We start from the raw sequence: 26,125 nt of genomic DNA, 5'->3' as shown, positions 1-26,125 counted from the left end.
CGAGCAGGCTTTTCTTACCTGGGAATCCGTTAGCTGGAAGCGATCTTTGAAAGCCATGTACACGAGGAAGGAATTTACCCCTAGTGGACAGACAAAACAGAGAGGTGGAGACGTGACAAATAGATAAACCAATAATCTGGAAGGGAATAAGGAAGTAATAATATTATGCATATGTATGCAGAGAGACAGAAAGTCAGAGAGAGAAAGAGGGAGAGACAAAGAGAGACAGAGATGGAGACAGAGAGAGAATGATAAAGCGAATGTGGTAAAATATAAACAACTGGCGAATCTGGCAACAGGGTGCATAAGGATTCTTTTTAGTATTTTTATAATTTTCTCTGAAGTTAAAACTATATCAAAATTTTAAATTGCCCGTATTTGTACACCCATGTTCACAGCAGCATTACTCACAATAGCCAAAAGGTGGAAGCAAAATGTGTCTGTGGATGAATGGATAAACAAAATGTGGTCCATCCATACAATGGGATATTATCCAGCCTTAAAAAGGAAGGGAATTCTGACACAGGCTACAATATGGATGAGCCTCGAGGACATGCTGCTAAGGGGAATATGCCAGTCACAAAAGGACAAATACTGTAGGATTCCACCTATAGGCCAAATTCATAGACACAGAAAGTAGAATGGGGGTTGCCAGGGGCTGGGAGGAGGGAGAAGGGGAAGTTATTGTTTAATGGGTACAGAGTTTCATTTTGGAAGGATGAAAAAAGGTCTGCAGATGGATGGTGGTGATGGCTGCACAACAATGTGAATGTCCTTAATGTCACCGAACTGCACACTTAAAAATGATTAAGATGGTAAAGTGTACATTATGTTGTATTTTACCACAATTAAAAGTGAAAAGTTAAAAATAAAAGTTGCTCCTAACTGTTGTGACTTTAACACAACAAGATGAATTAGAAGACCCTGCAGATGAAGATCTATAATAAATGTCGTTTCTCTGGTAAACTGATTGCCTTCCAGGCTGATTTTTAAGAAACGTTTTTAACAAGAAAAGGGCCGTGAGTGTGACAAGCAGATGTCACAGTTCTCACCCTGGCATTTTAGAGTTCTTGCTTCCAGAGGCACCAGACCAAACATCCCTGCTCAACATTCATCCCAATGGTAAACAACTGTACTGACAACCTGCTAGCCTTGGAGCTTAATTCAAGTTGCCAGGGGTGCTGGAAGCTGCCTGGGTTCAATGCCTCAGGACATCCCTGCCCTTGTCCCCTGCTAGGCAACAGTTGCTATGGGAACCCTCCAGGCTGATGTGGAGTAAATTTATTATAAGTATTGAATCCATTTGAGTCTCGGTATTCTCAAAAGTGAGAAAGGTCAAGGGTTACCTAGTTGCATTCACATGGGACCTTCATGCTGCAGTGAATCTTAAGGTAGCTAACCCAATACCCTCATGTGAGATTTTTTTTCCGAATTGAGACTCATAAAATTTAAGTGATTTGCCCAAGGTCATACAGCTAGCTTCTGGAAGAGCAGAGAGATAAACCCAAGACTCCAGATTTTTATTCTAGGCTTTTCTACCAAATCTATGGATATCTACGAGATCCATGCCTAGATTTTATTCATAGCTCATGGCATTTCTGAGCCTAGCAGTCCCAGAACCCTAAAGCATAGATGCTTCCTTGACGATTAGGATCCAAAGAGGTCAACATGTGACCCCACGTGACCTCTAGTCTATAGCCAAGGTCAAGGAGACGCCCAAAGATGATGTGGTCTGGTAACACCACCCAAACCCCCAAGGTTCCTGTGGACAAGAGGGTCCCAGAGGCACCTTGAGGTAGTTAAGATTTCCCCCAGCCTCCCTGGGAATCTTTCAGAACCCAGTCCTTAGAATCTTGTTCCCCAAAATAGTCCTATGGACAAAGACAGACCCCGCAGGTGGTCCCAGAGGCTCATCACCCTCAAATCTACCCTGATTCTTCTGGGTTTGCAGGAAGAGACTGCTCAAGTCCTGTACGCAGGGTCCCGGGCTCTCTCCTAAGACCGCCCAGAATCCTCCCTGGGATATCCATGTTATCCTTTGAGGGCACATCACTCTCACAGCCTCAACGCTCCAGCCTGGCTGGCGCACACAGTTCGCTCACACCAGTAAGCTGTGACTAGCTGTCTGGCCACCTGCAATCAGCACGAGCTGCAGCCTAAGCCCTCCCTCCTGGCAGGCACGGGGGTGCAGAAGGCACCAATCATCACTCTTCCCAGAGCTCTCCTTCAGAGCTCAGCCAGCTCGTGGGCTGAGAAGGAAATATCCCCAGAAGGTGCTGGGGCAGCACAACCTACCGTGGTCCTTCACCAGGGCCTCCATCTCCTCTTGGATGCCCTTGTGCCACTCGGTGATGTCCACGTGCAGAGAGTAGTCGCAGCAGGACTTGCTGTCGGCCCATTCCCTCCACTGGTCGAAGGCAGCCAGCAGGCTGGTCCCAGGCTCGGGAACCACATGGTCAACTAGAAAGGAACAGACACGCGTCGTCACCAACAGGAGCTTCAAGGGTTGCGGGCCAGCAGCTGTTTCCCCATTTCGACCCTGAACAAGGGCTTCTTGGGTTCAAAATTGAGATGGTGATCTCTACCACCAGACTCTAAGAATCCACTTAAGCCAGCCGACTACCCAAGAAGGAGAAAGCAGAAACTTGGCACGGCACGACTGCTCCAGTGAAACCACGCACGACCTGCCCTGATCTGATTCCCCAGCTCAAAACTGCTGAAAGCACAGAGCTCGGGCACATTTCAAGGACAATGAGTCCTTACGGACAATGGCAGTGTCAAATGGCGGGCCAGAGCCGGCAAGCCCTTCCTCGTGCTGATAGCTGGCTTGCGAGACGCCCCCTACCAGACGGCAAGGAACTTGAGGATGCTGGACCGGAGCCATGCAGACGGGGCCTTTTAGAAGTTCCCCGGCATATCCACTCTCTCATCACCACTCAGATTTCTGCGGCATAATACCACTTTGTAATTTAAGGGAGATCTTTCATCCTACGAGTTCAAAGCATTTGAAAACTGCGGTTATTGTTACATTATTATTGAGGTAGGCTGATACGGAGGACAGAGGCTTCTGGAGTCAGGCTCACCTGAGTCTGTTTCTTGGCTCCACTCCCCACCAGCAAGGTGAGCTACTTAATCTCCACTACCCTGAGTTTCTGTGCTGGTTTAAAAGAGGGATATTACGTACCCCGTACATTTGTTATGAGGACTCAATGAGACGGCATGTCAACCTTATGTCACTCCCCAATTTAAATCCTCCAACGGCTTCCCCTTACTCTTCAGATAAAAATTAGAGTTCCCAACAAGGTCTTCAAGATCTTGGCTTGGCCCCTGCCTACCTCTACAAATCACCCTGGACCATCAACCCCTTGCACTCTGATCTCCAAACACACAGGCCATCTTTCAGCCTCCTCCCTTCTGCCACAGGGCCTTTGCACATGTTGTCTCTCCTAGGTCCTGAAGAGCTCTCGCCCAGTTACCATGATTATTATTACTCATCTTCTGCACAGAGACACTGAAATACAAACTGAAATGACGTGTCCAAGGTTGAATCAAACTTACACAACCAAGAAGACAAAACCCAGGACTCTTGACGCCTAAAGCAATGAACCATTCCTCTAAATATTAGATTTTCTACACCCAGGTAAGCAGTTCTCAGCTAAGAAAATGCCAGCCCAGGCAATGCTAGTGAGCTCAGATTTCTGAAGTGGATCAAATCTTGCAGACGCTGCTCAATTGTAATCAACTTGGCTTCATATGCTTGAAAATACGGACATCTGAGCTGAATTTTCTTTTGACAAAATTTACTTTTTATAAGTAGTAGTATATGTAATTAAATGGGTAAATACATAGCTGGTATTGTAATACATATAACATATAATGTTACCTAACAAAAGCAATGAGGATATACACTTCTAATATAAGTCTGTTCCATCTGTAAAATACTAACATAGAAACTCTGACAAAGTGATTTCAAGTTTTCTTCTTAAATTGTGTCCCCCTGCCCCTGGCAAAAAGAAAAAGAAAAAAAGGACGAAAACCTGACTTTGTAGCAATCACAGTTTGGGCAGTATCTCCCTAGTCACGCCCCTGGTTTCATCACCTGCCTTCCTCCAAAAAGCCTTTGGTAGCTGTCCACCATCTCTAGAGTGAAATTCTAACTCCTTTTCTTGGTCCTGAAGACTGGTCCCTGCTCATCTCTCCAACATAATCTCTGCCACCTACCCCCTGCTCACCACCTTCAGGCCACCCCGGCCTTGCTTCACTCTTTGACCTGCCCAACTCCCCGACCTCCAGGCCTTTGCACAAGCAGTGCTCTTTCTTTGGAAATCCATTCACCTTGCTCTTTCCTTGGGCATCTCGTTTTTCTTCTTCTGATTGGGTTAAATGTCACCATCCCAGGGTCGCATCCCTCTTCCTTCTGATTCGGTTAAATGTCACCATCCCAGGGTCGCACCCCCATGTGCAGTAGTTTCTGCATCGTTTCCGTACTTTATTCTCTGACTCTCCCCCTCCCACCCGCTGTCGCTGGGATGTAAACTCCCTCAGAGCAGGGGGTAGGTGCCTAGACATAGGAAGTGCTCAATACCTATTTTCAACAAATGAAGGAATGCTCCCTTCCAGCTCCCACGCCACCCTGCAAGATCAGGACATGCCCTCCTGGGAACACAATCAGATTTTCCTGCTCAACTCCAAGCACAGGTAAGATCATCAGATGCTATGTTCCTCAAAGTTCAGGGTGTATAAAAATTATCTTGAGAGCTTATTAAAACCCAGGTTCCTGGACATCACCCCCAGACTTTCGGATTCTGTAGGTCTGGGCTGGGACCTGAGAATCTGAACTTTTTTTTTTTTTTTTTTTTTTTAATTTATTTATTTATTTTTGGCTGTGTTGGGTCTTCGTTTCTGTGCAAGGGCTTTCTCTAGTTGCAGCAAGCGGGGGCCACTCTTCATCGCGGCGCGTGGGCCTCTCACTATCGCGGCCTCTCTTGTTGCGGAGCACAAGCTCCAGACGCACAGGCTCAGTAACTGTGGCTCACGGGCCCAGTTGCTCCGCGGCATGTGGGATCTTCCCAGACCAGGGCTCGAACCCGTGTCCCCTGCATTGGCAGGCGGATTCCCAACCACTGCACCACCAGGGAAGCCGAGAATCTGAACTTTTAATAAGCTCCCTGGGAGCTTCACTCTGAGCATCACTAACTGAGGGCAAGTCTTTTCCCACTGATTTCTTCTGCGAAACCGCCATTCACTCATGCCCGCTTTACCACCAGGGTCCTGTTTACTACACAACAGCATTATCACTGACCAAAAATATCTGGTTCCCTCCATATCCAAAAGCAGCTCCTAGAGTTATGAACCCTTGAAAACTCAGGACACAGGCAAAGTTGAGGGCTTCAGGGAAATAAACACATTTCCTCCAAGAGCTAATGACACTCAGAAACGTGTCCACGAAAAGCCTCCACATGTTTTCCCACAGTTCTCTTTAAATAGAAGCTCTCCCGGGAAGAGCTCCTCCAGGGAACAGGGCAGAGTGTCACACTCATTTCCGGAGGGAGCAGAGATTCTCCTCTGAGGACAGAGCCTGGAAATGACTTGCATGGAACTCACAGGCCTTTTCCCTGGTGACTTTCCTAAGCCATCTGTCCCTACGAGAGCCTGGCTTCTGCCTGACAGTTGACTTCTCTCCGCTCTTGTAAGACGTGAGGGACAGATCATCAACCCAGCCTGGCATCGGACCGGGAAAGGATGGCCTTTGGGGTTGGTGAACCCCAAGTTCTGATTCTGACTCCTGCTGCCTCACCCCCCTGCTGTGTATATTCCTTGGGACCCCCCTCTCTTCACATATAAAACGCGGGCATGAAACAACTACCGTTGAGTGCAGGGCTGTAAGAAGTTCAAGAAAGCGTGTGAAAGCACCTGGCAAAACATCTGGCACACGCTGAGTCTTCATTCCCTCGGGATGAGCCATCGGAAACACCACTGTGGTTTCAGTAGGAGGCCTGTGAACCTGGTTTATGAGAGAGCCAAGAAGATGCCCCAGGACAGCGGCCTGAACTGAGGAGTTCCAACCAGCGTCCGGAAGTGCTTGTATTTAGAAGACACCAGCTCTTTCCAAAGGACTGTTATTACTTCTCTTAAAACTGTCAAAGGACCCTACTTTTTTTTTAACAGCTTTATCGAGATATAATTCACATACCAGCCAATTCACTCATTTAAACTGTTCAATTGTTAGTCTCGTCACAGAGTTACGCAGCCATCACCACAATCTAATTGTAGAACATCACCCAAAAGAGAAACCCCATAGCCATCAACCGCCCCTCCCCACGCCCTACCATCTCTGCTACTCCCAGCCCGAAGCAACCGCTAATTTGCTATCCATCTCTACAGACTGGCCTACTCTGGATATTTCATATAAAAAGAATCATACAATATGTGGTCTTTTGTGTCTGGCTTCTTTCACTTAGCATAGTGTTTTCAAGGTTCATCCACTGTAGCATGTATCAGCACTTCATTCCTCTTCATTGCCTTGAGTGGTTTTGGTACCCTGTTGTTATGTTTATTGGATATCGGCAAAGTGTTAACACCACGTAAATATGCTGCTCCTGGAAAATTCACATCTAGGACCTCTTTGGAGTTTGTAGTATTTAAGAGACCCTACTTTTTAAACTTCTTATAGTAATTGTAGATTCACATGCAGTTGTAAGAAACGATACATTGTGACCACCTAGAGGGGTGGGATAGGGAGGGTGGGAGGGAGGGAGATGCAAGAGGGAAGAGATATGGGGATATATGTATATGTATAACTGATTCACTTTGTTATAAAGCAGAAACTAACACACCATTGTAAAGCAATTATACTCCAATAAAGATGTTTAAAAAAAAAAAGAAACGATACAGACAGATGCTCAGACCCTCCACCCAGTGACACCCCCCGCCAACCACGCCCCCCAGCCAGGGGTGATGTCTTGCTAACCTGAGTACAACATCACACCTAGGAAGTCAGCCCTGACATAATCCAAGACCCCAGATTTTTAAAAAGCCAGCGGTTAGTGTTTCTGATCAATTTGCATGGGGCCCTTCGTATTTAGAACACATAGAGATGCTAGAAAATCACCCCCGCAGTCCCTGTTCTGGAATTGAGGTGGCTGAGCAAGAACAAAGTTCCAAGTCTGCTGGGGGGAGAAGCAGGTAAAGCAGGAGAAGGATGGGGGGGTGGTCAGCCCTGCCGGGTCCCCCCTCGGGCCCTCCCCCCTGCCTCTCCGAAGCCTCACACACAGACCCCTGTAGGGGCAGGTCTAGAATCTCCTGCAGTCGGTACACACACCACCGGCGCTCCCTGGGGCCTTGAAACTATCAGAACTGCCCATCACCAGCCTCCCCTTCCAGAATCAGCACTGCCTCATTCTCCAGGCCCTGCACTTAACTGTGTGTGCGCGCGTTGGCCTCGCCCATTTCCATCTTAGATAAATTAATGGACTTGAATTAAAAGCAAACCATCAGGGAGATAACAACACAAACCACCGCTGGTTTATCTATGGAGTTTCGGGGCTGGCGTCTACTCAGCGAAATGCCAGGTGACCTAGTCAGCAGGGAATGCCTTTTGTTGGTAGAGAGATAAGAGCCTTTGGGGAGCCCAGCCTGACAGTCAGGATAACATGGCTTTGTTCTGAAAAAAGGCAGAAAGGGCAGAGAAAGCACCTGTGCCTGGGAATATGAGAGGGACACATAGGAGACGTAGTGCTTGAGCTCCTGACCAGTTCTGCCACCTCCTCATCATGTGACTGTGGGCAAGATATTCAGCCTCCGTGGACTTGAGATTCCTCATCTGTAAAATGGGGTTAATACTAGTACCTAAGCCACACAGTTCTAGTGAGGTGTAAATGAGCCAATATGGGAACTACTCCGAAGAGTGTCTGCTACACGAACACGCTGAAAAAGACCAGCAGGTAGACAAAGTTACATTCCTTCATAAGGAAAACTCCCACATAAATCCCTTTGTGAAGTATTAAGATGCCTCTAAAGCACATGCTTCCGGGGCTAACTACTCGCCTTGCACAAATATACTGCTTCTCCCACAAAGCAAGGAAGCATTTTCCTAAGAGCTGGAACTATCTAGAACATTTTTTCTTATATAAATTTATTTATTTATTATTTACTTTTGGCTGCGTTGGGTCTTCGTTGCTGCACACGGGCTTTCTCTAGTTGCGGTAAGCGGGAGCTACTCTTCGTTGCGGAGCACAGGCTCTAGGCACGTGGGCTTCAGTAGTTGCAGCACACGGGCTCAGTAGTTGTGGTGCACGGGCTTAGTTGCTCTGCGGCATGTGGGATCTTCCCGGACCAGGGCTCGAACCCGTGTCCCCTGCATTGGCAGGCAGACTCCTAACCACTGCGCCACCAGGGAAGCCCCTAGAACAATTTGTGCCTGGTTTTCTCATCTACAAACTGGCGATAATAATGCACCTCACCACATTTTTGTGAGCGTTCAATACGATGTAGTCTACCAGGTGCTGGTCAGATATAACCAATTACCATTCGTATTCTCTTCTCTGTGTCCCCCAAAGCATTAATTAAGCAGGAGGACTGGCACACAGAAGGCGCTCAATAAGCACAGGAGAGACCAAACATCACACGTGCCTCTAGCAAGCAAGGCCTCGGCCATCTCGAGGACTGGACCACTCTTCCTCCCAGGGGCCCAGCCATGGGACTCTGCGAATAACACACCCAGCTTAGGACCCCTACCCTCCACCAAAGTCCTTGTCACACACAGCAATCCCATCCATCCCCCATCTAGACTCACCATGGCGACTGGTACATCCCAGCCCTCCTGAATGCCAGCAAGGGGCCCCCAGCCTTAGGCTAGCCCTGGCCAAAGAAAGGAACAACAAACTCAAGTGTAATTCACAGACTCTGACGATGGGAGGAATGGCAAAAATAATGAATATTCATCAAGTACTTCCTATGTGTCCAGGACTAATCTCTGCATCTTCCTTGGATTATCCCGCTCAGTCCTCACACCAGACCCCTGCAGTAGGAGCCGTGGTGGCCTGAGTTTTCAGTTAAAGGAGCTGAGGGACAGGACAGTGAGGTTGAGTAAGCTGCTCACGTCACTTAGGGCGCACGGGGTGGAGGGCCTGGCCTGCAGGAGGTGAGCAACGTCACAGCACCTGGGCTGCAGCCCTGCCAGGCCCTGGGCAGAACTCTGGAAGGTGGGCCATAACGTGGCCTTAGCTGGCAGAGGTGAACTGTGGCCCCAGATGGGAGACTCCAGAGCCGCTATTCAGCCACCCCTGCGCAAAAGCGAGCCGGGAGGGGTGGCTCATTGAGAAGTAAAGCGCCGCCTTATCCCTTTACTTCTTATAAGGGCAGCAAGTAGTTCAATAATTCAATAAACACAGAAGAGAACTGTGTCATTAGCCTAACAATCGCAGGCATACTAACTGCTCGAACCTTGAGGCACTGGGGTCATCCCCTTATTTCTCTCTTTCCCGAACTTCCTTTAATGTAATCTTGTTTTTAAAAGTAAACGAGTATATTCATATGAAGTAAGTTGAGCCATAAGAAACTGTTCAGTATCCAGTGATCGCTGCTAGAATCATTAAGCCAGATCTGGGGGGAATAAGGGCCGAGGCAGGAGCCAGGAAAATGTATTTATAAAACAAACAAACAACCTCTTAAGTGATCTTATGATCAGCCAGCTTTGGAGGAAATAAACCATGCTCCTGAAATACTTAAAATCTATGTGGGGGGCTTCCCGGGTGGCGCAGTGGTTGAGGGTCTGCCTGCCAATGCAGGGGACACGGGTTCGAGCCCTGGTCTGGGAGGATCCCACATGCCGCGGAGCGACTAGGCCCGTGAGCCACAGTTACTGAGCCTGCGCGTCTGGAGCCTGTGCTCCGCAACAAGAGAGGCCACGATAGTGAGAGGCCCGCACACCACGATGAAGAGTGGCCCCCGCTTGCCGCAACTGGAGAAAGCCCTCGCACAGAAACGAAGACCCAACACAGCCATAAATAAATAAATAAATAAATAAATAAATAAATAAATAAATAAATAAACGCAAAGTTTAAAAAAAAAAAATCTATGTGGGAAAAAAATACATTAAAAGGTACACATAGGGGTACTTCCCTGGCGGTCCAGTGGTTAAGACTCTGTGCTTCCACTGCAGGGGGCATGGGTTCGATCCCTGGTCAGGGAACTGAGATCCCATATGCCACGCAGTGCGGCCAAAAATAAATAAAAAATAAAAAGAAAGTCAATTAAAAAATTTATTTTTAATTTTTTTAAATAAAAATTAAAAAATAAAATAAAAGGTACATATAGGAATGACTCTGCTCCATCCTTGGGCTACTGCTCTCTTCCTGCCCTGTCCTTCCCACTAAGCTCTGGAAAGGGCTGAACCGCTGTCAATGCCCCATGTCCCAGCCTCCCCTTCACACCCACTGCACCCCTATCTATCCTCTGCCTGAACACGCTCCAGATTCATCTCAACCCCGTCCCTACCACTTCGGTGTGACTACTCACAGCACCACGAACCCTGCTGCCAGACAGCACTCTGCAAGTTTCCTGTGTCTTGACTCTTCCTGTGTCTTGGGCTCAGCACTCACTGGTGGATGGATTTGGGGACCCGGGCCCTCTTCAGTCTCAGGCAAATCCCCGTGATGAGTAGCTGGAGAAGCAGGTGGGACCCCCACGCTGCAGCACCTGTAAGGGTGGCGCCTGCTGCCCAAAGAGAGCTGCCCATCCAGAAGCTGCAAGTGGGCGCCTGGAGCTTCCCACACCTGCAGCCCATGCCCCCTGCCCACCAGATTTCCCTTCCCGTGGCCTGGGCCTGGTGGAATGAGGTTGCCCCTTGCTTCCAGGCTGCTGGAAGGTAACCCTGGGAGCCCAGGAATCAGAGCTGGAGACAGAGGGTGAGAAAGGAAAGGTGGGGAGCAGGGCAGAGAGAAGACCCAGATTCCAAACCCAGTGTTAGTTCTGATTCTAACGATGATCTTGGAAAGGCCTCTTGGCTTTTCATTCCATTTTCACAATTTAGCACAAGGCATAACCAAAGCTTCCCACTTTAGGGAAACATATCCACGCCTCCAGAAATTTTTTTTAAATAGGAAAGGGACAGTTAAATCATTTTCTAATTTTATACCATTTTCTAATTTCATACCACTGTTTGTATTTATTTGAGAGCCACAATATCAACCGCACCTCGGTATAGCTCTGTAGTGGCTCACAAAGTGCTCTCACGTGCCTTATCTTGTGTGATGCTCACACCAGGCAGGCAGGGTGGGTTCAAAATGCTCGCACCACAGATGAGGAAATGGGGGCCATGGGACGTGACTGTAGAGCTCGAATCCCAACCCGCCTTCTTTGACAGCCTTTACTAACCATCACCTTCTTGGCATATCTACGAATAGCACGCACCTCAACTTTCCAAACCTAAACCCTTTTCTATCATCGAAAACATATGCAGGTTCACTTAAGTGGGCAGCTAATGAACTGAACCCGGTGGGCAGAGGGGATACAGCCAATGTGGGTCATTGAAATTCAATTTGGGGCGCCAGGTAAGAGCTTGTCAAAATGTCAGCACCTTGTAAAACCTTTTTCTTTGAGGCTTGGTATAGCTTGCACACGGCCTCCTTGCATGTACGATCAAAGGCTGAGCTAATGAAATCTATGTGTGGCAATGAAGGGTCATTTATAATGTGTAAATCCTTTAAGAGGATTTACGAACCCAATGATATGCAGAAATCCTCTCCTTGACTCATCAAAAGCAGACGTGGAGAGTCTGAGAGCCCATCTGTAAGCAACGTGTGGGTCAACCTTCCAAGAAGGGGCCCACCAGAGTCGACCGGTGGGCATGGGGAGGGAAGGAAGTGGAGTCACTTTGCCAGACAGGGCTTTACTTCAAAACCAGCCTCGGTGGACTTGATAGTTTGCTCTCCGCTCACTTAAAATGGATGTGTGGAGTAGCGCCTGCAGGCAAGGCATCATCAAGCCGCGAAAGGTGACAACAAATCTGCAGCACTGCTTGACCACCAGGAGTGCTTAAAGGACTCCATGGTTTGTGCACAACGATGGCACTAATTGCCCATGAGTTTTTTTACTAATTGCTTATTGATATAAGCAAGTCCGGCAGACTCCACTTAAACAGACAGTTTGTTAATGGCTACAATAAGGTTCAGATCCAGAGACCCTTAGAAATGGTTCTATCTTTTTACTGATGAGGAATCTGAGTCCCAGGGAAGTTTCAAGAGTCACTAAAGACACATAAAGTGATGTACCAGTACCAGAATTAATCCCAGGTCTGAATCCAATATCTGTACTGTTGCCTTTACTTTTTTTATAACAGGATAAAATATTACCGATAATCCCACCATCCTAATCATAACTGTTCATCTTTTTCTATATCATCCTCCACAACCGTCATGTACATATGTTTTATGTGGGTGTAATCAAAAGGCCCACTCACTCTTAATTGTGGCTTTTTTCTTAATACCGTGCTGTCTCAGAGTCTTCGTAATTCCATTTTTTTATGAGAACTATTCTAAGGAGAATCTATTACAACTTTCTTCACCATTCTCCTATGTTGAACCTACAGAGTGCTTCCAATTTTCCTCTATTATACATAATGTTTCTATGGACATATTCACGCAAATAACTTTCGCCTTATGTTAAATGGTTTTCTCTGGAGAGGGTCCTGGAGTCAGAGTTACTACAGTTCATAATACAGATGACCACGTTGCATTCCAAAGTATCATCACTTCATACCGCCTCTAGCCACGCATCAGAATGTCACCCCTGGCAGTGCTGGTATTTTCATTTTATTTGCTTGCTATTTAAGGGAGTAAAAAACAAAGCTCTTTTCACTATTCCAGGCCGTCTGTTTCAGATAAATGGCCACCTTCCAAGACCCAAGTAGGGGACTAAGTAATACATAAGAGAGCAGATCAACCAGCTGTACAAAGAGGTTACTGACAATTTAACCAGGATATGATGAAATGGCTACGGCCACCATCTTAGTTCTCCTGTCCCCTTATCTCTGCTCTTAGCTTTGTCAATCTGAGCCCTAAAATGATCCCCCCTAAGGGCGCCTTGTTAGGCCTTCAAGACAGAGGCAGGGCAGCAGCCCAGGCCCCTGGGCCCCAAATGCACAGACTGAAGCTGTGCTTTCTCTCAGCTCCATGTATGCTCACAGACAGACAGACAGACAGACACTTAATAGGAAGTGCCAGCTCCGAAGCAGGATGATGAAATCGTGGCCCAGGGAGAAGGCAAGAAAAGCCAAAGGTGAAAATTCCAGCCAAGCTCGTTAGAAATCAAAGCTTCCAACTCATGTAGAATTTCTCCAAGAGATGTTGAAATCGTTGGCTAATTGCGGGAGAGGGTTCTGTTTCCTGTAATTAGACAGGCATTCTGAGTCTCAGCCTGGAGACAAGCCAACTTTATGGCACCTCACACCCATGTACCGGTGGGAGAAACACAAAGTTTGCTTCAGGCACGTGTTTGGATCCTGGAATTCCTCTAAGCCGTCTGAAGTCCTGGGGATTCTCATGGACGGGGATTTCACAGGCCTTCGAGCTGGCTGGAGTTGAATCTTGGCTGTGCCACTAACTAGCTCTAGGGCCTTAGGCGAGTTACTTAAACCACCCACCCCCCTACCTCAGTTTCCCCATCTGCAAAATAAGTATAGCAACCATGGCTACCTCATAGCATAGGGGTCAAAAGCATGAACTCTGAGGTCAGACTGCCTAAGTTGGCACCCCGGCTCTGCCACCCACTAGCTGTACAACTCAGGATCCTTCACCCTCTCTGGGCCTCAGTTTCCTTACCTGTGAGACGGAGATAACAGGACCTCCTCACATGGTTGTTATGAAATGGTGTTTCCAAAAGGCTTATACCAGTGCCTGGCAGAGTAGGTCTTATACAAACATTCATTAAATAAATTGAAAGTAAAATAGTATCATCTTGAGCATATAAGGCTGCTTGGCCTAAGTCCTGGCACAAAGTCAATCTTCTCCAGATGCTCGATTGTGCTTTGAGGTAGAATGTGAGGGGGGTCAGGGCTCGGGCGTCGCAGGGGCACGGAATCTAGGAGGCTGAGGGCACCCTTCAGGGCTGCTGGTGTGCCAGGGTGCAGGGACAGGGCAGGGGGGAGCGGGGGTGGGGGGGGTCAGGGTCAGGTGGAGGACCCATGAGGGGTAACAGAGTGCGGGAAGGGAGCAGATAAAGACATTATTGAGAGAAGGAGGTCCAAGGTTCCCGGTGCCACACGAAAGGACTGGAACTTTGAAGTGTTCATCTAGCTGAACAGTCTTCTGCATAAAACTAAATAAGACTAAAACAAGCAAAACAAATCTGTCCTGTTTATACAGCAAGTAGGCATGGGTCGTAAAATAAAAGACAGTAAATGCTAGAGCAGGAAGAATCACAGAGACCCTCTGTCAAGAGACATAAATATAGACTTTTCACCTCCCAGGGAATCACCCTCCCCACCCGGCTCCCAACCCCAGGACAGCATGATGGAAACAATCTTCCTATCAAATGGAATGTCTTAGGCATGAAGAAATGTATCCATTTGCATTATGAATCAAACTCAAGAAAACCGGCCAAGCAGAGCAGAAAACACCAACTAATCATCATTAACAAAGTCCATGTAATTCCAATCACAAGGCCCTGGGTACCAGGATGATGACCAGAGGGTATGTGCACGCCTGTGTGTGTGTGTGTGTGCATGCCTGTGTGTGTGTGTGTGTGTGCATGCGTGTGCCTGCATGCGTATGATAGGGGCAGAGGGGTAGGAGGTGAGCTCCCTATCCTACTTCCTGTGGACTTTTGGCCACACCGTGCAGCCACAAAAACAGACCCAATCTTTGCACGTGCATGTGGGATCTTAGTTCCCCGACCAGGGATCGAACCTGCGTCCCCTGCAGTGGAAGCGTGGGTTCTTAACGGCTGAACCACCAGGGAAGTCCCACTCCAGGCTGCTTTAAAAAAATGGAAGAGACTTCCCAGTTTTCACCACAAAGTGCCATAAATAAATTCCAGACTAGAAACAAATTACGGAAAGCATGCAGGAAAAGTAATGAGGGAGGGGGGACCCTAGGGGTTGGGGGGACAACCAAAAGGGACTCCGTCCAGGGCTATAGGGCAGACTCGGCTCTGAACAGCTCCACCTCGAAGAGGGGTGGCAGCTGGCTGTGTCAGGCCACGATGAGGTGGCTGGGGAAACATGTGAGTAATGACACTTCCTCTGTTTGTCTCAGCTTTTGGTTGCCTGGGACTACCAGACCACAGATTCTGAACTGGCCTGCCAAAAATAAGAGATTACAGGGCTGTTCGGAACATCATGAAAAAATAAAAGTCACACCACAAGGCTTTCACGTGCAAAGATTGGGTCTGTCTGTTTTCGTTCCTGCTGGTTCCTTGTTGGGAAGGGAACCTGACAAGAAACTCAAGGACTTGCAGCTTCCTAATTAGAGACCGACAGAAACACACGTACTGACATACGTAATGTGAAGAACTATGTCAAAATGCTCCAGCCCAAGGCCCAAGGTCGTTGTCAATAACACGAAAGAACAACGAGCAACTCCATCAAACAGGGTCATGTTTACACTCTTATTGAAGTAGATAAACAAACAAACCCTATGATCTGATGACAATAATCATTCCGTGAAAATATGGACTGAAGTAGTGTGAGGTTCACAACTACTCTAATGCAGGACGTCACGTGTGGACACACACCAAATAACATAATAAAGGCGAGAGCACCTAGTTCAAACAAGATCTGTCGTAAACACTGGGTTCTAATTAGCAACTGAACAATGATTCCTCCCTTGTACAGAGCTGCTATGACACAGCCTCACTGTTTATGGTGAAGAAAACAGCAGCTATCAGACTGGAGTTCAACCCAGAAACAAAAGCACAAGGAATTTGGGCTCTATTCTGTTTATTCCAACGTTGCACAATTCTCCTTGCATCCCCTCCAAATAAAGGCGGGCAGGGAAATAAGAGCTGGTGATGTCATATGTTGACTGGGATCTATCTAGAGCCAACATAATTGATGGGTGTTTTCCTCCCAGGAACCTGGACTGAATTCAAAAACATAACATAACATCTCTGGAGTCTGAACCATGGCACTTGTACCATGATGTGCTCCCCATTTTGGGCTGAGGGCTGGCTATTCAATGGGTCTATTTTCCCCCGATTAATAAGACTCTGACTAACAGCCAGTGTATCTGGACAACAAGGTTTAAGCTTGATAAGGGACCCAGTTGTTCAGGGAGCCTTAATTACACTTTACAACTGTGTCGATGGTGGAGACTTCGGGTCCTGCACAAAGACCACCCGCACGGCTGTACATAAATTCAAACACTTCCTCACATTATGTTCTCTTCCTTCCCAGGAACAACAGGGGTAAGAGACAGCAACCCAGATGAAAAGGACAGCTCCAAGGGAATTTTCTTTTTATAAAACTCCTTTAAGTGTGAAAGCACTTAAATGCCAAAAACTTGGAAAACCAGAAAAAATTGAGGAAAAAAAAATTTATTATTCCATCACCCAAAATCACTATTAATATGTTGATGTGTGCCTATGAAATCTTTATTCCTACCCACTTATACACACACATATATATTCTTTATGAAAATAGTATCATAATTTTATAGTATAAATTGTACTTCATTAAACTCTTTTTAAAAAAAAAGTAGAATCAAATTGGACATAGTGATCAAGGCCTGCTTTTTTCCATCAATATATTGTGAACATATCCATATTAATAAATATTTCCTACACTGGTTTTTAATGACTCCATAATATTTTGTCCTAGAAGCGGCCATAATTTAACCAATCACTTATTTTGGTCACTTAGGTTGTTTCTAATTTTTTCTCATAAATAATGTTGCAGTGAACATCCTTAGAACTAAATGCTTGGGCTTCCCTGGTGGTGCAGCGGTTAAGAATCCTCCTGCCAATGCAGGGGTCACAGGTTTGATCCCTGGTCCAGGAAGATCCCACATGCCGCGGAGCAACTAAGCCCGTGTGCCACAACTACTGAGCCTGCGCTCTAGAGTCCGCGAGCCGCAACTACTGAGCCCGCGTGCCACAACTACTGAAGCCCGTGTGCCTAGAACCCGTGCTCTACAACAAGAGAAGCCACCGCAATGAGAAGCCCGCGCACCACAACAAAGAGCAGCCCCCGCTCACCGCAACTAGAGAAAGCCTGCGTGTAGCAATGAAGACCCAACATAGCCAAAAATAAATAAATAAATAAATAAAATTTATTTTAAAAAAAAAGAAACAAACAAAGAACTAAATGTTTGCACATAGATTATTCTGGGTCAAGGGGTATGAATATTTTTTGCTCATAAGTTTTTAAAGCTCCTGTTAGATAGTGCCTTACTGTCCTCCAGAAAGGCCATACCAATGTAAACACCTGCCAGCAGTCTATGATGCCCATTTCACCAGAACACTGGATGTTAGAACTCTTTTTAACATCTGAAAATTTAGTAGACAAAAACTTAGCTTATTGCTATTTTAACTTGTATTTCTTTTATTAATATTTCAGTTGAATATTTTTGCATAAATTTAGTGGTAGAATTATGTCTTCTTTTGTGAGTACCTCATTCATACCCTTTACTTTTGCTATTAAAGCATTCATCTTTTTATTAAAATGTTAAGATTTCATATTTTAAATGTATCAACCCTATGTCATATATATATTGCAAATAAAATTTCCTACTTCTTGTTTTTCTTTTAACTATTTTACTCTGATAATGGTTTTAATTTCTATGTAGTCAAGTGTCTCCATCTTTTCTGATTTCTGCCTTTGATGAAATATCTCCTATGACTCTTCGGCTGTATTTTTTTCTGGTTCTCTTTTGACTTTGTTGTTTATATTTAACTCTAACCCAAAATCTAGAAGGTATTCTGGCATATGATTTGAGGAGCTTACTTTGCTTTGTTTTTCAAATAGTTAACTATTCCAGCATAATACTGCAACTATATTATAGTTTCACCATGAGTTTGAAACGTTATCTTTTTCATACACTAAATACTTAAATACAGTTGGCACTTACAGATTTTCTTTTTTTTTTTCCTGTTGATGTATATGTCTCTTCTGGAGCTAGTACCATACCATCTAAATTATTATATTTTTACAATTTTTTTAATATCAAGCCAGTAGTGGTCTCCTCCCCTTCTTCATTATGCTTTTTAAAAATTTTTCTCAGTTCTCATTACATATGAATTCTCCCACCAGAACTCCAGAATCATTCAGTCAGGTGTCCAAAAAAAACAAAAACAAAAACAAAACACAATTTGAAGTTTTGGTTGGAATCACACTGAATTTATAAATTAATCTCTAAAGAATCTGCTTCTTTAAAGTATTAGGTCTTTCTATTCATTAACATAGCACTTTTTAAATTTATTAAAGTCTTCTCTTAGGTCCAAAACATAAAAATGTATTCTTGTAATTCCTAGTTACTTTATATTTTGTGTTGCTATTGTGAATGGGATTTTTAAATTATATTTTCCAATTGGTTATTTCTGGTATATGGGAAGGCTATTAATTTTGAATACATATTTTTATACTGGGTCATCTTAATAAACTTTTTTCTTAGAGCCAATATCTTCTTCAGTTAATTCCTGTGAATATTTAAGGTAAACCATCTAACAAATACCAGTCATTTTGTTTTTCCTTTCCAACAGTTTTACTTCTTCTTATTTTTCTTGTCATATTACATTGGCTAAGACTTCCAGAACAATGTTAAATAACAGTGATAATAACTGGCATTCTGGCTCCTTACTCATCAGGAAGGGAGACTTTGAAGTATTTGCTGGGCCAGCCCAAGTGCTCCTGCTCAAATTCCACAGCCCAGAGACCTGACGCAAGATGCAGGTTCAAGGCAAAGAGAGAGCAGTTTCAACACATTTTCCACAACTGAACAAAATGCCTTTGGGAAACACATAAGATATCAGATACCAAAAGAGACCAAATGAAGACAACGCTAATATTTCCTATGGTAAATGACAGACTTGACAAGTGAGGGGATTAGGATGGAGATGGTCAGATGTCAGATGGTCATTCCTACAGTGAAGAAGTGTTCAAAGCCTGGTGGCCCTGGAGCCTGAGGGGCAGCCAGTGGCCCATTTCCTAGCTCTGTGCTTCCCTTGATTCTCAATAGGAGGAAGGCAGGTTCTCTCACACATTTCTTCACCTCCTCCTTCCCCAACTAGGTCCATTTCACCCTCCTCCAGGAAGCCTTCTGAGACTATCCAGATGGAAGCTGGCCACCTGCCCTTCAGATCTGGCAGAGTACTCACCTGGCTTTCACCTCCTCCCTGGCATGACTTTCCCAGAGGCAATGACACCTCACTATCTAAATCTGGCCATTGACCCCCTCACTCAAACTCCACCAAATGTCCATAAAGGACCTCCACGCAATCAAAATAAATTGCCCTTGGGAGGGGTGGTTATCGATTCTCATTCAGGGTCTGTATCTTCCTACTTTCACACAATTATGAGGATCTCAATTATCTGGTCCCCAAGCAGAAGGAAGGCTTGAAATGTGAACTTAAATGAGGGAGGGTGACAACCATAGTCAGGTACACTAACAGCACCAGTGAGAGAGGACAGGAAGGGAGGAGGCGGAGAATGATGAAACAGAGACAAATATTTCCAACAGCTAGAGACCATTTGTGGGAGTTGTCAAAGTTGTCACCACCACTTTGAAGGTGAGCACAGTGCTAAGACATGGACTCAAAATAATAACCCTGGGCCACAAAGGAAGGTTAAATTACGTTCTGTTTCCTCCACTTAGAAGGAACTGTGCACTAGCTTTGGAGAGAAATTTTTCATCAAAATAGTTTCAAAGGCTTTTGTTTTAAAGGGTAAACTTTTCAGGAGAGGATGGAAGGGGCCTTTCAGGAAGGAAGAGAATTAACATTTATTATGAGCCAGGCACATGCTCAGGACTTTGTACCCTCTATCAAATTTAAGCCACCTCAGTAACCTTGAAACATCGTATTACAGATCAGAAAACTGTGGCTCAGAATTACCATATGATTCAGCAATTCCACTTCTGGGTACATGCGCAGAAGAATAGAAAGCAAGGACTCGAATAGATGTTTATATACCCATGTTCATAGCAGCATTATTCACAATAGCCAAAAGGTGGAAACAATCCAAATGTCCACTGAGTAGATTTAAAAATGTAGGTATACACATACAATGGAATATTATTCAAAAGGAATGAAATTCTGACACATGCTACAACATGGATGGACCTTGAAGATATTATGCTAAGGGAAATAAGCCAGTCACAAAAGGACAAATACTGTATGATTCCACTTATATGAGGTAGGGGGAGTTCGTGTTTAATGGGTACAGAGTTTCAGTTTGAGAAGATGAAAAACCTCTGGAAATGGATGGGGATGATGGTTGTACAACAGTGTGAATGTACTTAAGGCCATTAAGCTGTACACTTAAAAATGGTTAAAAGGGCAAACTTTATGTTATGTATATGTTACCACAATTTTTTAAAAAGGAAGGAAGGAAGGAAAGGAAAAAAAAAAACCTGTGACTCCTCTGAAAATGGAAACTACTGTCCAGCAGTGAAGGTAGAACTCAAACACCATAGGCCAGGGGGCTTCCCTGGTGGCGCAGTGGTTGAGAATCTAGCTGCCAATGCAAGGGACACAGGCTCGAGCCCTGGTCCGGGAAGACCCCACATGCCGCGGAGCAACTAAGCCCGTGCGCCACAACTACTGAGCCTGTGCTCTAGAGCCAGCGAGCCACAACTACTGACTGAGCCCATGTGCCACGACTACTGAAGCCCGCACACCTAGAGCCCGTGCTCCACAGCAAAAGTAGCCCCTGCTCGCCACAATGAGAAGCCAGAATGAGAAGCCCGCGCACCAAAACAGAGTAGCCCCCGCTCGCCGCAACTAAAGAAAGCAACTAGCACAGCAACAAAGACCCAACGCAGCCAAAAAATAAAATAAATAAATTTATTTAAAAAAATAAATTTTAATAAATTTTAAAATTATAAAAAAAAAAACCCACCATAGGCCAAATTCAGAGTCCAAGACCGCTTCCCTCCACATACCTCACTAGAACTTCCCTGCCCCGAAGACTCACACTCCATAAGAGCTGCCCTTGCACAACAAAGGCTCTGTCACACCCTTCTCCAGCCTTCCAGGCTCTCTAGCAAAGGAGATTCCTCCGCCCTAAATCCCCCCTTGCATGCTGGGCCACATACTCTCACAGTCGGAGTCTCTTGGCACCGTTTGTGAGAGTTCTCGCTGAATTTTGACGGTAAACAGAAGGGGCTAGAGACTGCAGAGGAGCTGAAAAAAAATAGGTAACTAGGGCTCACCTTCAACCTCAGGGAACAGGGAGCACCACTCCCGCCCCACCCACAGGATGACACACGTGGGTATCAGGCCCTCACCACCACCCTCACCCTTCCCATTCACCTTCCCTCCAGACTCCCCCCTACACCCTTCCCTCCAAAACTCTTTTTTTTATACCCAGCAAAACTAATGTATTCGTACATTCTAAAGCATACCAGACTCTTATTTACCAAATTCCACATGCCTCAGTCCACTCACCCATGCCTCTCTTTTGCCTGGACACCCCCTCCTGCTGCCCACCCCACAATCAGACTCCAGGGCAAAATCATGACGGGCCTTTAAGGCCCTCAAGTCTCAGACCTGTTCAGGGAAGCCTCCCCCTGACCATCTCTGGCAGATTGTCAAGATTTCTTCTTCTCTATTGCCCCTGAGCCTTCATCTAGAAATGATCACATTTTATTATAATCCTTTCTTTGTGGGTCTCCCCAGTAGACGGCAACTTCTTTAAGAATAGAGCCCAGGGACTTCCCTGGTGATCCAGTGGGTAAGACTCCACACTCCCAATACAGGGGGGCTTGGTTCGAGCCCTGGTCAGGGAACTAGATCCCACATGCATACCGTAACTAAGAAACCCACATGCCGCAAATAAGAAGCCCACATGCCGCAACTGAGTCCGCATGCCGCAGCTAAGAAGTCTACATGCCACAACTAAGAAGTCCACATGCCACAACTAAGAAGTCCACATGTCGCAAAGAAGATCCCGCGTGCTGCAACTAAGACCCGGTGCAGTCTAAATCAATAAATAAATCTTTAAAAAAAAAAAAAAAAAACGAGCCCATATCTGCAGTTCTAATGGCTAGACCAGGACCTACCACGTGGCGTACTAAAGACCAGCAGAATGAGGCAATGACTGTATGGATGAATGAACAGGGTTTCGTAGTGGTGGAAACCACAGAGATTACACAGAGCAATACTGTGATGGCACTGGGCAGGACCTCATCCTTCCGTTGTTATCTCCCTCCCCCCACCCACATCAGTGCAGCCCCAGGCACCCAGCACCATTCTCAGTTCGCAGTTTTATTAGGTGTTCATCACTATGATGTCAGAAGCATCCGGAAAGCAAGGATGGAGTCGCCTGAGATCCAGTGCACATACTGAAACCATGCATCACACCTGATGCCCCCAGCAACACACCAAGCAGGACACATGCTGTCCAGGGAGCCAGACGACCAGGGTCTGAGTCCTCATTCAGCCTTGTATGAGTTGGGTGGCCTTGGGCAAGTCACTTAACTTCTCTATTCTGCAATTTCCTCATGGGGAGTGGGGGATATTCCCCACCCTATCGATCTTACAGAGGGAGAGGGAGGGTCCCAGGAGACAGCAGCTGTGAGTAAAGCCTCTGCAAGCTATAAATGCAGGATGTGATTAGTTTTATTACCCTGGCCTATGGAGAGGAGAGATGCCCATCTGAGGCAGGAACAGACGGGCCTGGGAGATCCCCGGTCCTTGGCTGAGAGCGCCCCAGCCTGGCAGGCTATAGAAGGTGTCAGAAGAAGCACATTGGAGCAAAGAGGCTACAAGGCCACCAGCAACTTCCCTCCATGGCACAAGACCATTTACCTGCCCACCCACTATAAAGCAGAATGAAGGGTGGTCATAAACAACAGCAAAACAGGATTCACTCTGGGGCCCAGCGTGAGACAGCAGTGCATCTGGAGGAGCAGAGGGGGGCCTGAAGGGAAAGGTGGCCATTCCAGCCAGCCAGGGACAGTGAACCCCAGAGACAGTGAATCCCAGAGTACCCTCTGTGGGAGGGCAGAGCGCCCTGTTTTTCTGGGGCATCCCTAATTTCAATTAATCTTTCTCATCTCTATGAACATCCTTGAACTTTTCACATCAGATGTCCCCATGCAGGGTTAGGAAAGCATACTCAAAAACAAGTTCTCACATCATGGATCAAGAGAAGGGTGACTAAGGGTCAGTGAACAAGTGGACTGGCCTTAAAATAAAGCCTAGAGTCAGAACCACAATAAGATACCACTCACACCCCTAGAAATGGCTATAATCCTAATGCAGAACGTAACAAGCATTGGCAAAAATGTGGAGAAACTCGGGCCCTCTGACACCGCTGGTGGGAATGTAAAATGGTGCAGCCACTTTGAGAAACAGTTTGGCAGTTCCTCAAAAAGTTAAAGATAGAATTACCCTATGACTCAGCAATTCCACTCCCGGATAGATACCCAAGGGAAATGAAAACATATGTCCACACAAAAACTTGTCCACAAGTGAATATTATTCATTCACAGAAGCCAAAAAGTGGAAACAAACCCTAATGTCATCAACTGATCAGTGGATAAGCAAAATATAGTATATCCTACAGCATAATATTATTTGGCCATAAAAAGGAAAAAAGTACTGATACATGCTACAACATGCATGAGCCCTGAAGACATCATGCTAAGTGAAAGAAGCCAGTCACCAAAGGCCACATAGTGTATGATTCCATTTATATGAAATGTCCAGAGTAGCAAATCCATAGAGAACTTTCTGTTTTACTGTTTGCCATAGGCTGGGAAATGGCAAGCAGCTGCTAACTGATACGGAGTTTCTTTGAGGAGTAGTAAAAATGTTCTGAAATTAGATAGGAGTGATGGTTGCACAATTCTGTGAATACCCCCCCAAAAAAAAAAAAAGATTGTACACTTTAAAGGAGTGAATTTTATGGTAAATAAATTATATATAATTTTTTTAATTTGTAAAGAGTCAATATAGTTTGTGTAAGCCAACACATGTATTCATACATAAATAAATAATGAAAGAATAAATGAATGAAGCCTAAACTGCTAAGACTCTGTAATTCGGCATCTTTTCTTGATGCAATTCCTAAGAACAAGCAAGAACAATAGACGGCTTTTTTGCAAATTGCCTTAAGGACAAAGAGAATGAAGAAGAAAGGGCCAAGCCAATCCACGAAGAGGGAAAATAATCAGGAAAATAACATTTTTCTGGCACAATCATGGATGGAAAAGCCATCAGTCGCTAGAGGCCACTTTTAACTGGCAAGGAGACAGTGGAAAGAGAGGATTTATGTCAGAGAGACACACAGCACGTGGCTTCCGGATCCCCGACTCTCAGAACTAAGATGGAAAAGTTTAAAAGCCCGTCTGCAAAAGCGGAAGGATCCAGAAAATACAGAGTGAGAACTTTCCAACCCCCGACATAGCAGAACCTATTTCTTTTTTATTGATCAGCTTTTCCAGTTTGTGTTTCATTAAGAGGCCTTGCCATTTAATGAAAATTCACATTTCAAAGAGGGATGATAAGACCATCTTCAGTTATCCTCTAGGAAGTAAGCTCTTTCTTAGAGTTGAGTTTTTGTGCAGTGGGAAAGCTTCTCTCGCCATCACCAGCACTCGCTGTTGGTAGCGAACTAAAATGCACATAAGCAGCACTAGTCACAGATACAAGCATGCACTAGGGAGAAAGGGCACAGACGTGGAGAAACCCCTGGGCCTCAGTTTCCCCACTGCAAAATGAGGAGACTGCAGTAAACCACCTCCATGTCCCAGACAGAGCCCACACCCGGAGCTTGGGATCAGGTGTCGGACTCCCATCCATCCGCCAGTGACAAAGATTTGTGTGTTGAACCTTTACCTGTCCTTTGAACCAACCATTCATTAAAAGCACCGTTTTCTACACTGTAAAGAGAGAACATGATCAGATGTTTTGAACATCCCACTGAGCAGGATATAAAATTCAGCAAAGCGAACCCTCCTTTTCCAAAGTAAGATGGAAAATATGTTTTCCTTGGAGGGGAGTCCGGAGGGGAGGGGGGTGGCGGAACTCTCCAATAAACAGAGATGAATGCTTTCGGTCAGAAAAGAAATCCGGGCGTTGGTGAGGATGTACCTCTGTAATGTCAAAGAAAATGCCATTTCAGAGCTATGCTGACCATTATAATTGATTCCCAGTGAAAGAAGAAAAAGAGGTGTGTAATGAAATGAGAAATGATTGCTGAAACCAATCCCCACAAAACAAAGTTAGCCCTTCAAACATCTCAGGATCCAGGTGTCATGGTAAAAAGTTTTGACCATCAGGAGCCAAAACTGGGCTGCAGGGCCTACCTCTCCTCCTGTATAACCTGCCCAAGCCATGTCATACCTGCCATCTCACCAAATCCTTCCAGCAACCCTATTAGGCAAGAAAGGCCGATCCAGGCCCTTCTGACAATTGACAAAACCAAGACCGAGATGTGGGGCAACTTGCCTGAGCTAATAAGCAGAAGGGTCGAGGTCAGAATTAAGGTCTCCTGATTCCCGGCTCCGTGAAGATGTGTTGTCGAGAAGTTGAGGCCTCAAATTCTTTCCATTATACCTCATGCTTCTCCTTGGAAGATCTCCATAAAGGAAAAAACAATGCACAGAGCAGAAACCTCGACTCTGAGCAACTGTTTGATCTGCCCTGTCCCTGCTCCTCCTCAAAAAGTGCCATCTGCCCGAGGTGTTTCCCAGCCAGACTTGTAAAGAGCTGAACCTCATGAACCTCATAGCAGGCCGTGCCAAAGCGATTCAGGGAAATGGGAGAAAACCAGATCCGGGCAAGGAGACCTTTGAAGCAGCTTGCGTAGCACAATCTGGCCACGCATGGAAAGGGGCTCCTGGGCCTCCCAGAAGAGGGATTAGGTTCAGTTTATGAATGCACGGCATGAGTTACTCCTCTTGATTGCTCTCCAAATCCCCCCCCTGGGATGCAGGGGGACATCAAGGTCATCAATCCAGCGCTT

The 26,125-nt window shown here is 45.8% G+C and overlaps 1 protein-coding gene across 2 annotated transcripts in view; it reads right to left on the bottom strand.

Moving 5' to 3' along the window:
* DPYSL2 (dihydropyrimidinase like 2) overlaps window positions 1–26,125 on the bottom strand; it is a 112,837-nt gene that overhangs the window by 28,387 nt on the left and 58,325 nt on the right. For both annotated transcript variants that reach the window (XM_061200719.1, XM_061200720.1), the window contains exons 4-5: window positions 2,296–2,460; window positions 19–80 (exon numbers count right to left, since the gene is read on the bottom strand). In XM_061200719.1, coding sequence (XP_061056702.1) covers window positions 19–80; window positions 2,296–2,460 — 227 coding nt within the window. The remainder of the gene's footprint in view (window positions 1–18; window positions 81–2,295; window positions 2,461–26,125) is intronic.

This window comes from Eubalaena glacialis, chromosome 9, assembly GCF_028564815.1.
Source record: "Eubalaena glacialis isolate mEubGla1 chromosome 9, mEubGla1.1.hap2.+ XY, whole genome shotgun sequence".
Taxonomy (NCBI): domain Eukaryota; kingdom Metazoa; phylum Chordata; class Mammalia; order Artiodactyla; family Balaenidae; genus Eubalaena; species Eubalaena glacialis.
Note: the sequence above shows the minus strand (reverse complement) of the source record. Positions and strands in the feature narration are given on the sequence as shown.